The sequence below is a fragment of the Arachis hypogaea genome, chromosome 10, assembly GCF_003086295.3.
Source record: "Arachis hypogaea cultivar Tifrunner chromosome 10, arahy.Tifrunner.gnm2.J5K5, whole genome shotgun sequence".
NCBI classification, from domain to species: Eukaryota; Viridiplantae; Streptophyta; class Magnoliopsida; order Fabales; family Fabaceae; genus Arachis; species Arachis hypogaea.
This window is the reverse complement of record NC_092045.1, coordinates 99,309,534-99,324,586: the sequence shown is the minus strand read 5'-3', so window position 1 is coordinate 99,324,586 and position 15,053 is coordinate 99,309,534. Positions and strand designations below refer to the sequence as shown.

The 15,053-nt window shown below is 34.0% G+C and overlaps 1 protein-coding gene and 1 pseudogene across 2 annotated transcripts; one reads left to right on the top strand and one right to left on the bottom strand.

Moving 5' to 3' along the window:
• The first annotated feature begins 687 nt into the window (after window positions 1-687).
• On the top strand, window positions 688-7,387 carry LOC112716100 (4-hydroxybenzoate polyprenyltransferase, mitochondrial). 2 transcript variants are annotated; one of them, XM_025767947.3, is made up of 10 exons: window positions 688-983; window positions 1,896-2,561; window positions 3,363-3,498; window positions 4,022-4,143; window positions 4,266-4,335; window positions 4,439-4,588; window positions 4,814-4,949; window positions 5,068-5,164; window positions 6,578-6,649; window positions 7,146-7,387. In XM_025767947.3, the coding sequence occupies exons 2-9, from the start codon at window positions 2,128-2,130 to the stop codon at window positions 6,645-6,647; spliced, it is 1,215 nt and encodes a 404-aa protein (XP_025623732.1). In that variant the 5' UTR covers window positions 688-983; window positions 1,896-2,127; the 3' UTR covers window positions 6,648-6,649; window positions 7,146-7,387. The 2 variants fall into 2 exon arrangements, with proteins under 2 accessions (XP_025623732.1, XP_029145563.1); XM_029289730.2 differs by lacking the exon at window positions 7,146-7,387 and having other exon boundaries at window positions 6,578-6,830.
• A 734-nt stretch (window positions 7,388-8,121) lies between these two features.
• On the bottom strand, window positions 8,122-10,687 carry LOC112716099 (BTB/POZ domain-containing protein At3g08570-like; annotated as a pseudogene).
• Between the last annotated feature and the right edge of the window lie 4,366 nt (window positions 10,688-15,053).

Genomic DNA, 15,053 nt, shown 5'->3' with positions numbered 1-15,053 from the left:
TGTTATTAATTTTAACAGTTTATTTATTTTTTTAAATAATTTATGTATGATAAAAGATATGTTTACTTGTTTAGAGTATAAATTTTATTATTATATTTGTATGTTTCTGATTTTAATTATATTTTTAAGTACTATGAATAGATTTATTTTATTATATTATATTTTATATATGAATATATGTTCCATCATCTAATTAAATAAAGATATATTTTTTAATGACAAAATTTAATAAGCGACCGTTGCTTCTTGTCACAAACGTAGACGGCATGCTTGGAAGGATTAGAAGCTAGAAGAAAGAATGGAAGAGTAGAAAGGTGCTTCAATTAACAGAAATGGAATTTTTGATATTTTAAGAAATTATACTATTACCATCTCAAATAGAAATTACAAAATAACCTAACTATAGTTAAGATAATGACTAATTAGAGTGTAACACAACATGAAGGATAACTTACATGTTATTTTAAAAGGGGTTAGGTAGAATTCATCTTTAAAAAAAATATGTTGGAATTATAATTTAATTTTAATTGATAAATATATAAATTCTTTTCTGTATCATAAGTTATGTCTTTTTCCCCATAAATATAATTAGTTGTATTATAGTGGTAATTGTTTATGATAATATGGTAAAACTGTATTTTTGTTTTAAAAAATTATAGTTTAGAGATCATATAGTAATTACGGAATAGTCACCAAAAAAAATATAGTAATTACGGAACACCCAGAGAAAGAAAATGTGACGGGTGTGAATTATTATTATTATTATTATTATTATTATTAGAGTTCCTTTTCTCTACTTGGCAGTTGGCAATGGCTTCCGAGTTTGCAAGCATGTTGTGTGGTGTTTCCTCCTCGGAATGAAGGTGGCAGATGCTATCACAATACTCAAGTCCTTTTGTTCCCATGCCCATGAGCTTCAATAACCTTTCTTCTCTCTCTCTCTTCTTCTACAAGAAAGAAGAACCTTCAATTCATATTCGCAGGTCAAATATACCTGCATTCACAATTTCTTCTTCTTGTTTTTCTAATTGTTTTGAATATGGTAGAAATATTTTTTAATATAATGAATGGGTTGTTAGATAGGATACCGTGTTTGAATTTGTAGCTACACTGTTAGTGATGCGTGCCACGTGTTTGATCAAAGTTCTTAGTGAGTACTAGAAAATATGCTGCTTTTCTATTTTATTTTATTTGTTCATATGTATATATAAAATTAGTAATTAAATAGATTTGAATTATTGTGAGCTTTTATATATATATATATATATATATATATATATATATATATATATATATATATAAGAAAATGTAGGTCTTTGATCTCTGGACTCTCTTTCATTTCATGCTCTGGCTCTGTCACCTACATGTGTTCTTTTGTATGAGAAAAAAGAAATATGTTTTCAAGAAAGGAAAAAATAAAACGATTATTTAGAATTGAGTAGAGAGAATGGAAACAGAACATGTTTCCACAAACAATCATACCCTTAGATTGTCCCTTTTCTTCATTTTCATTTTTTTAACACCACATATAGTTTATTTTGGAGAAGATCAATTTTTTCCACTTATAATATTGAATTATTGATGTCCTAGAGATGCAATCAAACATCACATGAACATTAACTTGCATATTGGATAGTGTTTTAGTAACTGAAACGTAATGTTTTCCCATCATTTGGTTATTTAGACCCAACTTACATCCTTATGTTTGAATGTTATCTTATTTTGAAGCAAATGACTCCATGTGGCACTCTATAATTTAGTTGATGAAGAAATTATTAAAATGTCATGTTAAAATTTTTGAATCCTTATAGTGGTAGTTAGTTTAGTTTTGTGCATTCTTTTATTATTGAAGAATTTCAAAAATGTTCTTGAAGCTCTATTATTTTTGTTTTCAGGATTTTGTAAGTTCAATGATTTCTGAATGAAGGCTCATCCGTACATGAAGAGTGATATCGAAGTGTTGGATAAGCTTTGTTTACTTAATATACGTTCAAGATGTGGGTCTAAAAATTTAATATAACCATGAACTTTTGTTGCTCATCCTCCAACTGAATGCTTACAAGTTTTTGAAACGAGTAGCAACAAAGAGACTATCTTCCCTCTAACTTGTTTGATTTTGATAAAAATATGGCATCAACTTTGATCTCTCGTGCTTCACGTAGGTTTCTCAAACATTCTTTCCCTTCTTCAGGCCTCGCAATACAATATCCTTCCCCTTCCGTCTTCAATCCTTTAATCTCCACTGAACCATCTATAAGCATAAACCGCAACTTCTATCCTTCGCTCGGTCCATTTGGGCAATACCACCATCAGGATTCTGAATTTGAATCTTTTAAAACTGTTCGATCTCTCTCAAATTTTCAGTTTGTTCAGCATATCTCTACATCACCTTCAAGTTTAAAAGAGGGATCTGAGGGAAATAAGAATCAAAGTGGTAATGTGGGTAAAGCAAATATCTCTTGGATTGATTTATACTTGCCTAAGCAGGTTCAGCCCTATGCACAGCTTGCTCGCCTAGATAAGCCCATTGGGACATGGTTGCTTCTATGGCCTTGTATGTGGTAAGTGTTCTATTTACTTGGCTTATGGGTATATGCCTTGTTGTCGACAAGCAAGGACAGTTCAGTAATTTTATAATATGAATTTGATTGTTAATTGGAAATATATATGTTACACTCTTTGAAATAGTAATGAATGAATAAATTTTAAAAGAAATGATCATTCTATTGATTTGTAATTTTATTCGTACAACTTAATTTGTGGTAACCTGGTTGCTGAGTCTAAATTAGTATTCTTTATCTTCTTATTTAAGTCCACAAGATTAGATAAGTTAAAGTTATTTGTTTATCGTTAGTACTATAAGTAGTTAAGCACCATCCATACCATACATATCCACAAGAAAAACCTTGCCTTTGTTGTGCTTTATTTCTATCCTAAAACCAGTCCAAGCTGCGCCCCTTGAATCTTTCGTACTGCATCTGCATACATACATATGGAAGTACCCAAGGGTTGTGTTATGCAGTCAACTACGAATCTTTATAGCATGGATTGTAGAACTTTATGTATATCTTCTCACATAATACATGTTATTTTGCTTTACCTTTTCTTAGTATTTTCTGCAAAGTGCTTCCCTTACAACTTTAACAAAGCCAACTATTCATGTTGACAGAAAATAATATGAATTGAAAATATAGGTTTTTTGTGGTCCAGCGAGAGGTGTTGCCTTTTCTATATTACATTATGCTTTGAAGTTGTTTCTCTCTCTTTTGTGCACTCCACTTTCTAAATTCATTCTTCTTCTATTTATTTATTTATTTATTTACTAACTAATTTATTTATGTTTCTAATTTTCAATGCCTTAGGTCTATTACGTTGGCTGCAACTCCAGGACAGCTGCCTGATTTTAAAATGTTGGCATTGTTTGGATGTGGGGCTTTGCTTTTGAGGGGTGCTGGGTGTACTATTAATGACCTCCTTGATCGCGACATTGATACAAAAGTAAATAGAAAGCTTTTATCTTTTGTATTTTTCCGTAGTGAGAGATACTGAAATCGTTAGTTCATGTTGTGAATTAATTTTTTACAAGTGCATGTTATTAGCATAGTGTGAATGTTTAACTTATATATTTGAATTAAGTTAAAAAAAATAATCTGAAAGCTAAGTATGCCAAGTCTAGTGCTTTGGTATTTCACATGGCCTATAAGTTCATGTAATTTGCATTTGAATGGTTTTTTTTTACTTTTTCTGGTTCGTTTTCACTGTCCCTACCCTGTTTCAAATATGATTCAAAATATAAATCTATCAATTTACTTGCATGCAACATCCCTTCGATTTTATTGCTATGGCATCACATTTCTGATTTTGTTTTAATATGAGTATTGAACATGTGATCCTATTTGATGTCATACCTACCTTGGCCATTTTACAGAACTCATTAAGCATTTTTTATTTTTTTGGGTTCAACATAGCTGATATTAGATTCGATATTATGAATGATACTATACATAATTGTATGATGCAGGTAGAACGTACAAAGTCAAGACCTGTGGCAAGTGGTCTTTTAACGCCATTTCAGGGACTTTGTTTTCTTGGTTTTCAGTTAACTTTGGGTCTTGGGATTCTTCTGCAATTGAATAATTATAGGTTAGTGTTAACTTTGAATAGCCAAGTCTGTGATCATTATTACATCTACATGACTACATCAAGTATGAAAATTTGAGTATTGCCAAAATATTGAATGTTTGTGGTTTGTGATCTTTTTGCAGCCGTGTTCTGGGTGCCTCATCCTTGTTGCTTGTCTTCTCTTATCCCCTTATGAAGAGGTTTACATTTTGGGTATTGAATTTCCTCAATTTTAGTCTCTTCTGACAGATTTTATTGTTATCTTTGACATACAATCTCATTATGCTTTATATGGCACTCGTAAATTTTTTGTTAGCCTCAAGCCTATCTCGGGTTGACCTTTAATTGGGGCGCTTTGTTAGGATGGACAGCAATTAGAGGAAGTCTAGATCCAACAATAGTGCTGCCACTTTATGCCTCTGGAGTTTTTTGGACACTTGTTTATGACACAATCTATGCTCACCAGGTGAAAACAACATTACTTCCCGAAGATTTTTTTCCTGTGTCTTGCTGTTTAATTGCTGCATGATATATCCCGGTATGGGGTGATTATCTCGACTCAAATAGTTCAGTGTGTTATGAAACAAACCATAAAATGATAGACTACTTGCTACCCTCCAATACAAATTATATGATTAAAGCATTGTAATCAAAGCTCTTGGTAGGTGTATATTTATAACCTTGCATTCAGGATAAAGAAGATGACTTAAAAGTGGGAGTTAAGTCAACGGCTTTGCGCTTTGGTGATTTTACAAAGGAGTGGATTACTGGGTTTGGGATTGCATGCCTTGGTGGTCTTGCTCTCAGTGGCTATAATGCTGAAATAGGTATGTCTTATGGGTTATGACCCACTTTATGTTCTCTCTGTTTTGAGTTTTTACGACTATATTTGGATTCCAATGGTTGTTTTCCTGTTCAACCTTCTGATTCATATTTGTGGACCAGGATGGCCATATTATGCATTTCTGGCAGCTGCGTCTGGACAACTAGGCTGGCAAATATGGATAGTTGACCTCTCATCACGTGCTGATTGCAATAGCAAGTATGTTTTGGAAGTTTTTATTTAAAGTTCACCCAGAAAAGGGATTGTTGCATAAATCCATGCATTAAATTTCATTTTCACTTTCCAAAGACTAATTATTCATATGGCTTTACTGCAAGCACTTGATGATATATTTATATGCCCTCAGACCTCAGCAGATAGAAATCCCCCAAAATTCAGTGATTATTTAGTGTGTGTTTGGATTAGAGTTGGCCAAACTGGAGTTTGAATGAAAGCGATTTTGTAAAATTGATTTTGGATAGAAGTGAATTTGTGCCAACATGATTTATGTTTGGCAATTTTATACTAAAATTGATTTTGATAAAATGAAATTGTTTGGATAGTATTAGTTAAAATCATTTTTAGATAGATAATTAGTTAATTACTAAAAAAATATAATATTAAATTATAATATTTTTTTTTAGTATATTTAATCCTTTTTTAAACTTTTTTTAGTATTTTTTTATATAATATTTTTTATAAAATTTTATTTTAGTTTGTTATAATTTTTTTAATAAAAATTAATATTTATTTATTAAATTAAAAATAACATATAAAATAATATATTTTAGTACTTTTTATGAATTCTCTTGATAATCTTATTTTGTTTACTGTTTTGGATTCTAATTTTTTACTAATTATGTTTTTATTATTATTTATAATTAATTTTTTATTTAATTTATCATTTTCAATAGGAACAATGATACATATTATAACAAATTAGAATAATAAACAATGAACAAGAATTATAATAATAAATTTTATAATGTCAAACAAAAAAAAATATTCTATAATTTTATTAGTACTATCAGTATTCTTTTATTTAGTATTATTTTGGACTGTAAAATTTTATTACTTATGATTCCATTGTTATGTATGATTAGGTTTTTATTTACTTTATCATTTTTAATAAGATCAATAATTCATATTATAATAGAATTAAAATATCAAATTTAATAAAAAAAACCAAATATAAAAAATACTAAAAATTGAAAAAAGAATTTAAAATATTTGAAATGACTTGAAATAAATATAAAAATTCTTTTGGAAAAAATCAGTAATGATCATCAAAGTGAACTCACGTTGAAGTGAACGCAGAAGCAACAATTTTTTGCTTCCAGTAAACGCGCTTTTAAGCTGCAAAATCACTTCTGCGTTGAGAGGAAAAAGATTGCCAAATATCAAAAAAGCAGCGTTCAAAGAACTTCAACGTACTTTTATCCTCTCAAACGGGTTTGCCAAACACACCTTAATTTCTCTATTGGTTACTATTCAATGTTATATTGATGGTTTCAGAAACTTATGATGCATCCACCTGTTCATTAGTTTACCGTAAAACGTTTAGTTCTACACTTCTAACCTCTCAATGTTGAACTTAATGAACTGACTTTTGTACCTTTTGTTCGCATCCAGATTTAATTCAAACAAGTGGTTTGGAGCTATCATATTTGGTGGAATCCTAGCTGGAAAACTTGTATCATAGGGGTAATTTGTCTGCTTGAATAGTTATTCTTTTGTCTTGTAATAATTTATCAAATTTGCATGTATTATACCAATTGTCATGAGTTATCAGTCATCACCTTAGGATATTGTATGATTTTACTTCCTTACCACATATAACAATTTTTGCCTCCAAGAAAAAGTTAAATGTTCGTGTTATTATTTCTTTGGAACCAAGTGTTGTGAATTGTGATTCTGTGATTCTGAAAAATTATCTGCAAGTGTGCCCAAGGAATGGAGCAGCTTTCCTCCAATACACTATCATCATTACTTTTCAACAAATCCAATTTTATCGAAGTAATGTTGGGATTTTTTTTTTGACTGAATGTTGGGAAATGGTTGAATTGGAATAGCTAACACTTATATTGGACTCGAAGGGAAATGCTTAATGACAGTTGATCAATGGTTAACTAGTTGAGCTACTTGATTACCTTATCATTGCAAGGTAGATGACTTCTACTTATGATTATTACGTTAGCAGGGCATTTTTCATGAAGGAAAAATTACTCATCGTAAAACCAAAAATTCAACTGATGAGAGACAAGGTTGAATGTCATTTGAAGGTACATGGTTTCTTGGTATTCATGTTGCAATTTTAGTAGTCTGAAATCTTAAACCAATGGTGTGCCAATCTAAGGAGTAAGTCTATGATCCTAAGATCAGATCATTCTAAGCATCTTGCATTTTTAATTTGGTGGATTATGAAGCTTCCTCTTGGTGATTTATCTGTGTAGGACACTAGTTTAGCAGCTGAAATCATACTTAGGATATATTTGTAAAACTGGAGTAAAAATTTTCATGGATGAATTTGATATGTGAAATTGCACATGGAGTTCATCCTTGAAAATTCCACCCCATTTTTACTTACAACTGAACATACTCTTCAGGTGTGTTTGTCTGTTGAGAGAAAGGAAGGGAAGAGAACGGTTTGAAGGATAGAATGGAGTTATATCAAGTTCCTCTATCCTCTCTTTCTCTTCAAAATCTCAACTCACAAACGCACTATTAGTGAGAAGAAGGAGGAGGAAGAGAAAATGCTAGGACATTCAAGTTCAACTGCCAAGACTAATTATCAAAGGCAGAGAAAAATTTGTGACCAACTTATTTACACTTTGTGATCACCTGAACTGAAAGGTTAGAACACATGATGCTGTAAAAGGCTCAACTATGCAGAAGAAGAATATCCTATGAGACAGAATATTTCCTATTCCTACCAGTTTTTCACTCTGAAGCCCTAGACTTCCTACTTGATTTTTGGCACTTTCTGCCACCTTGACTGCTGAAAATCCCAATTCTCCCTATCCCTTTGGAGAGGGAGGTCAAGAATGTTCTTCCATTTCCTGCTTTATCAATCATGCCTTGTTTCATGAACATCTGCTCCTTCTCTAACTCACTTAGCCTCACCCTCATCCTCGAAATCTCAAGCTTCAGCTCCCGGTTCTCTCTCCGCAGAGAAGTGTAGTTATCTCTTGGGGACATAGCAGCACTTGGAATGCCACTGCTTATTTTCTGTGACAATAGACCATCTCCTGAACTCCCTGACACTGCATTCTTCAACCGTAGTTGCTCGCAGTACAGGACTTGCACCACCATCTGCAGTGGAAGTCTATCATTCTGTGCAGCATGGTTGCATGCTTCTTGAGACAGTTTCTGACAATCTATAAACTTGCAAATCTTCTTGCATTCTTGTTCTGTTAGAGCTGGATGAGCCTGAACAAGGAGGAAAAAGTAACATTATCCAAATGCAAAAGAAAAAAAAATAACAAATATAACCAATGCTGCATGGGTGATTGGTTGAGAATGAAGTTTAAACTATGTTGCATAAAATTTTGCAAAGGTATAATAGGGTAGGGATACATATACTATATCTGCTATATATAATGGGAATATATAAAAGTTTCGGTTTAAAATTCCCTTCTTTATATATATACATAAAAGTAGATTTTATAATTTTTAGGATTTGAACCTAAGATTTAGATATAATGTAAGGTATTTTCATCTTGTAATTACAAATTCATTATTTAGATACATATTTAATAGACAAAAGAGTGAACTAATTGACACGGTTAATTCCTATTAATATACTAGTGGTATGTTCTTTAAGATTATAAATAAAAGAAAATTGTAATGTAAAATAGGCATAATTTGAATAATATTTGAGTGCAAATATCTAAAGAGAGAAGATATGAAAGAAGACCATTTATGAGTCCAAAACAAATGTACCTTGAGATAAAAAATCCACAGCTCTATAAAGGCCATCATCAATTACACGCGCATACTCAGGTAGTATCTCAATCAAACCAACAAATTTCTGCATGCTTAAGTAAGGATCGCTTGCAATTTCTGCAAGATAAGCATCAATAAGCTGCCCTGCTTTTAGCAGAGAACCATGGCTACTAGTTGAGCCGAAACCATCGGAATCATATCCATAATCATCAGCTTCTTCCTCCTCAATCTGCTGCAAGAAATTCTCCAGCAACCTGTGAACTGTATCAACATCAAACAAGGAGTCTCCACTCTGCAGAGACGGTATGAGAAGGTCGTCGAGCGAAACGGTTTCCAACCTCAATGAGATCCTCCTTTCAAGTTCAAGCCTACATGGAATTGCTGCACCCAAAATGATAGCCATCTTCAACATTCCAAACATAAATGTCAGTGGAATTGAAGAGTTTTTATCTGCTGGCATGAGACTCACAAGAGTTTCCACAATAGTCTTCTGGTCCAATTCCGTTGTTGTTGGACTCGAATTCGCCCCGGAAGGATTCAAGAACTGGCTTTTACCAATACCCTTGAGTGATGATTGACATAATGCATCAGTGAAGCCATGATGCTCTCTGATCTAACTCCCATTCTCCCCATGGCGCATATAACTCGCCGGAAGAAATCGATGCGCAAGACCGATAGATCCTCGACCCACCATGCAATGACACAATCCTCCTTTAGCTCTCTGGACTCGCCGTCGCACTCTAGCCGAGATAAACCGGAAGCTAGCTGCTCCTTGCATGCATTCATTAATATGGATTCCACACACCTTCTTGGAATTTCAATCTGCTCCACTAGTGGTGGTAACATCTCACAGGTGGATAAAACTTCCACTGATTTCTGAAGATCTTGAAAAACAATGTCTTTCAGATAAGATTCTGTTCTTGAGATGGAGTTTTGGTCCTTGTATTCCTCTGTCATTTCAAGGTACTCAGCAGCGCAACGTAGCCTCGTAACATTGAATGTAGTGATCTCAAAATTCATGCCATAGCAAAACTTCATGGCTAGTTCAAATGTTTGGTGTCCCCCTGAGAAATTGAGGAGTTCCAAGCTCGAAACGGTTGAAACCTTGGCATCAGCAACCATTTTTGGGATCTTGCCACTTAGAGTCACCAAGGGAAACTTCATGAATCAAGACAAAGTAACAGGTTAATTTTATTTTCAATTGTGACTTTAACGAGAACATGCTTATGAATTTTCTTAAGAGGAAAAAAAATCTGATTTTACCTTATGCAGCAAAAATGATTCTCCATCAACTACAATTGTAATGTCACCGGCAACGTCGGCGAAAATTCTGCAATTAAAAAGAACAATATGACAATTACTTTCAATCTGTCACAAAATCCTATTAAGGGAACATGATCTCAAAAATCTTGTACATCTTTTGATTCCTTCTATCCTAACAAACTATCAAGCACAGTTCTTTGAAATCATCAAGCATGCAATTTTACTAGAATTATTTTCATGAGAATGTAGATCCTTCTTAAACTCATGTTGGATATTTAGTTCTCACTTCCAGGTTAATATAAATAGTATGCATAGTCTAGAAACCATTTTTGTTTAGAAGTACCTTGTAGTGAATGAGTTGCAGAACTTAGGAGTAGTGGCTGGAGAGCGTTTAGAAGAGAGTGATGAATTCTCAGAAACCATTTTTGTTTTTTAAGTTCTCTTTTCCTTTTTCTAATTTTCTTCCTCCTCCTCCTACTACCTCAGTTGTGAAAATTTTCAGAAATAGCAACACTAAAAGAAAAAGCTTTGTTGAGAGTAAAATTAAACTAAGGAATAATGTGTACGGCTAAGATTGTTTTGTTGAGGAATATTTTGGAACTATAACGCCCTCTCCCAACAAAAAAGAAAGAGTTCTCTTCTCTCACACTCACACAGTCACACCAAATATAGCATTCAATTATTATTCACAACACATTTCACAAATTGCCATGACATGACAGGAAGGAACACATAATGATGCTTTTCTTTCTTTCTTTTTTTTTCTCTCTTTTCGTTTTCATCAAAACATGAGATGTTTGGTGTAGTCAGCCTATGGTCTTATTTTCAGATCCATCTTTTGTACAAAATTCAAAGAGTACAAAAAGAGTATGCAAAGAGATAAAGAATACTTTAATATGTATTTTTTTATTGATTGAATTATAAGAGTAAAACTAAATATCTATAGAGTATTGTCTACGAAAGAGGAAAGCAAAGATAAGATAAGATGGTAACATAAAGATAAAATAAGATGATAAAGGCTAGAATTAAAACTGAATTTATGAATTCTGTTGGGCTGAATTTGTGGGCTATGAGACTTTTTTGTCATGGGCTAAGGTAGAAGAATGATTTAATACGCCCACGCAAGTTGGAAGGGTTGAGGAGACAAAGACTTTGTGAAGATGTCAGCTAATTGCCCAAAAGAAGGAATGGGGGAGAAGTTTCATCACTCCAGCTTGAGCTTTTTGTCGAACCAAGTGACAATCGACCTCTAAATGTTTGGTCCGTTCATTAAAAACTGGATTAGCAGTAATATGAAGAGCACTTTGATTATCACAATATAAAATTGGTGGGCGGATAGGAGAGATGCGTAAAAATTGTAACCGATTTGGTATCCATTGAAGTTCACAAGTTGTGTTGGCAAGTGCACGATATTCTGCTCCAGTGGATGAGCGGACAACGGTAGTTTATTTATTGGTCTTCTAAGAGACTAAAGAGTTGCTTAAGAAGAAACAATACCCTGTTAAAGATCGTCGAGTGTCATGACATCCGGCCCAATCAGAGTCACTGAAGCCGAGAAGCTGAATTTCTGATTCTCTTGGAAAAAAAAGTCCTTTGCCGGAGCTAGTTTTCAAATGTCGTAACACATGCTTGGCAGCTTGAAGATGAGATTCAGTAGGAGTTGCCATAAATTGACTTAATTGTTGAGTGGCATACATGATGTCTGGTCGAGTAGTGGTAAGGTAGATAAGACGCCCAACCAAACGGCGATACACAGAAGGGTCAGATAGCAAGGGACTTTTGTCTTGATATAATCTTGTGGAACTATCCATTGGAACAGAGGCAAGTTTAGCACCTAATAAACCAAAATCCTCCAAAAGATCAAGACAATATTTTCTCTAAGATAAGCAAATTTTCTTTGCTGATTGAGTTACTTCAATACCCAAAAAATATTTTAAAAGACCCAAATTTTTAATTCGAAAGTGTTGGTGCAAAATAGACTTAATGAAAACAAGTTCAGAAATAGAATTGCCAGTGAGAACGATGTCATCAACATAGACTAGAAATATAGAAATTTGAGCACCAGTAAATTTAACAAATAGAAATCTCCATGTAAGAAAGTATGATTGACATTTAACTGATGTATGGGCCAATGCTTCATAGAGGCCAATGCCAAAACTAATCTGATGGTGGCAGACTTGACAACAGGAGAGAAGGTTTTCAAGAAATCAACACCTTCAGTTTGGGTGAATCCTTTGGCCACAAGGCGAGCCTTATATCGATCAACTGAACCATCAGACTTGCGTTTGATGCGATAGACTCATTTACAGCCAACTGGCTTAATACCTGCAGGATAATCAACAAGACGCCAAGTTTTGTTCAACTCAAAAGCATCCAGCTCATCTTTCATAGCACTACGCCAATTGGGATGTTAATTGGCATCTTTAAAGAACTTTGCCTCAACGTCAAAATGTAGAGATAATAGAAATCTTTTATGTGAAGATGAAAGAAAAGAAAAAGACATGACTGAAGATAAAGGATACCTGCACTTTGAGGGAGATTGATTTGTAGAGGTGAGAGAGGAATTGCACAAGTAATAAGAGAGATATGCTGGAGGTCGGTGAGGTCGATTAGAATGACAAAGATGGGGTTGCTCAGGTGGTGAGGAAGGTGACGGGGGGATGAGGAGGTGATGATGGACTAGTGTCTAGTGCAGAAGAAGAAGAGAGTGTGGGACTCAAAAGAGATTCGGTTGTCATGGATTCAAGTTGGTTAGATTCGATAGTGAGGAAGAAGGAGAGGTTGTTAGAGAGAATAAAGAATTAGATGGAGTTGGGTCAATGGATATGGGTGAGGGTTCAACTGGAAGGGTTGGTATTTTTGGGTTATGTGTGTTGATAGAAAAATTGTTTGGTTTAGAATTTGTTGTTGGGTTGGAGGGAGAAATTGGGTCATTTGTGTGGACCAAAGGGAAGACTAATTCATAAAATACAACATTTCGAGAAATTTCAATCCTTTTGTCATCCAAAAGATAAATGATATATCTTTTAAAATCATTTTGAAAACCAATGAAAACACCTTTTTTGCCTCTTGGATCAAATTTTGATCTATTTATCATTAGAGTAAACACAAAACATAAACATCAAAAAACTTTAAGGTCATGATAATTTGGTGGATGATTAAATAAAATTTCAAATGGTGTTTGAAAATTAATTGCAGATGATAGAACTCTATTAAGCAAATAAACAACATGTTTAACAGCATAAGACCAAAAAGATAATGTTAAATTAGATTGAAACATAAGAGTACGAGCTATATTTAAAATATGTTGATGCTTGTGTTCTACCTGTCCATTTTGTTGAGGGGTTTCAACACAACTACGTTGATGAATAATGCCCTTGGAAGTATAAAAATCATGTAAAATAAATTCTGGTCCATTATCGGAAAGGACAGTTTTGACTTTAGAGTTGAATTGTGTTTCAACTAGAGTAATAAAATTATTTACATGATTTTGCACTTCTCCTTTCAATTTTAACAAAATAGCCCATGTAAAGCGACTAAAATCATCAACGACAATTAAGAAATATTTATGATTATGAATAAAATTTTGTTGAAACGGCCCCAAATGTCAAAATGTAATAAATCAAAAATTGCATTAACTTTATTAAAACTTTGAGAAAATGAAAGTTTCTTCTGTTTAGAAAAATAACAAATATCACAAGTTTTATCGTAAAGCATAGAAATAAAAGGAAATTACTTACGTAAATAATTAAGTCGTTGTTCAGAAAGATAACCCAAACGAAAATGCCATAGCTCGGATGGTGTAATGGCTGATTTTGTTTTGATAGTTTGAATGAAATGTGAAGTTGATGGAATGTGAGTGAGAGTACTTTCAACAACATACAAGCCTTCTCTCATTCTACCAAAACCAATCGTTCTCAAAGAAGTGTTAGTCTGTAAAATGCAAGAAGAAGATAAAAAAGTGAGTTGACATTAAAAATTGGAAGTAATTTTGGGTATGGAAATAATGTTAAAATTAAAAAAAGGCAGATAAAGAACATCATGAAGGATTAAGGATGAAGAAAATTGCACAACACCCTTATAGGAAACAGTGACTTTAGTGTAGAGCTTTTGTTGGGCTAGTGAGAGGTCCAAAATTGGGTTTGGGTTCGGCTGATGGGTATGCCCTTCAACATGACCTAAGGCTGCCCTCTCATCATAAACTGGAGGGGCAATTGAAGGAGGAGTTGCAGCGGCGACGGTAGCGGAGTGATGTGGACTACCAGAGTGACGTAGATGCCTTGGCAGGTACCCGTGTTTCGAATAACAGACTTCAATCGTGTGGCCACTACGACCGCAATTTGTAACTTAGAGGAACCACCGCGACCCTTGCCGGAGAAAAAGCCACTGCGACCGTGACCGCGACCTTGTGAGGGGTGCCGCGAATCAACGGCAGCAGTGATGGAACGTGGATCGTCTAGAACCCCAGCGGTAACTTATATAGCTGTCGTTCATGTTGGATGACCAATGCAAAAACTCTGGTTACTAGAGGTAATTGGTCTAGGAGAAGTATTTGAGATCGCACCACCGAAAACCGTTCATCCAATCCCTTAAGAAAGCGACTTATGAAATCTTGTGATCTGTGAGATGTTGCTGGACATGAACAGACCGGGAGAGGGCAAGAACTGTCGAATTCCTCCCAAAGAGACTTTAGTGATGTGTAGAACTCGGTGAAAGACAAATGCCCTGCTTAAGTGCACAGATTTCTTCTTGCAACTAAGCAATTCGAAGAAGATCGTTTTGAGCAAATCGTTCTTTCAAATCGGTCCAAACAGAGGAGGCAGTGGGAAAATAGGGGACACTTTGAGTTATAGAAGGGGACAAAGAATGGAATAACCAAGATAAGACCAAGTTGTTGCAA

Coding starts and splice junctions, on each gene's coding strand:
- LOC112716100 (XM_025767947.3), top strand. CDS start 2,128: ATGGCATCAACTTTGATCTCTCGTGCTTCACGTAGGTTTCTCAAACAT. Junction 4,144..4,265: donor CTGCAATTGAATAATTATAG/GTTAGTGTTAAC, acceptor ATCTTTTTGCAG/CCGTGTTCTGGGTGCCTCAT. Junction 4,589..4,813: donor ACACAATCTATGCTCACCAG/GTGAAAACAACA, acceptor CCTTGCATTCAG/GATAAAGAAGATGACTTAAA.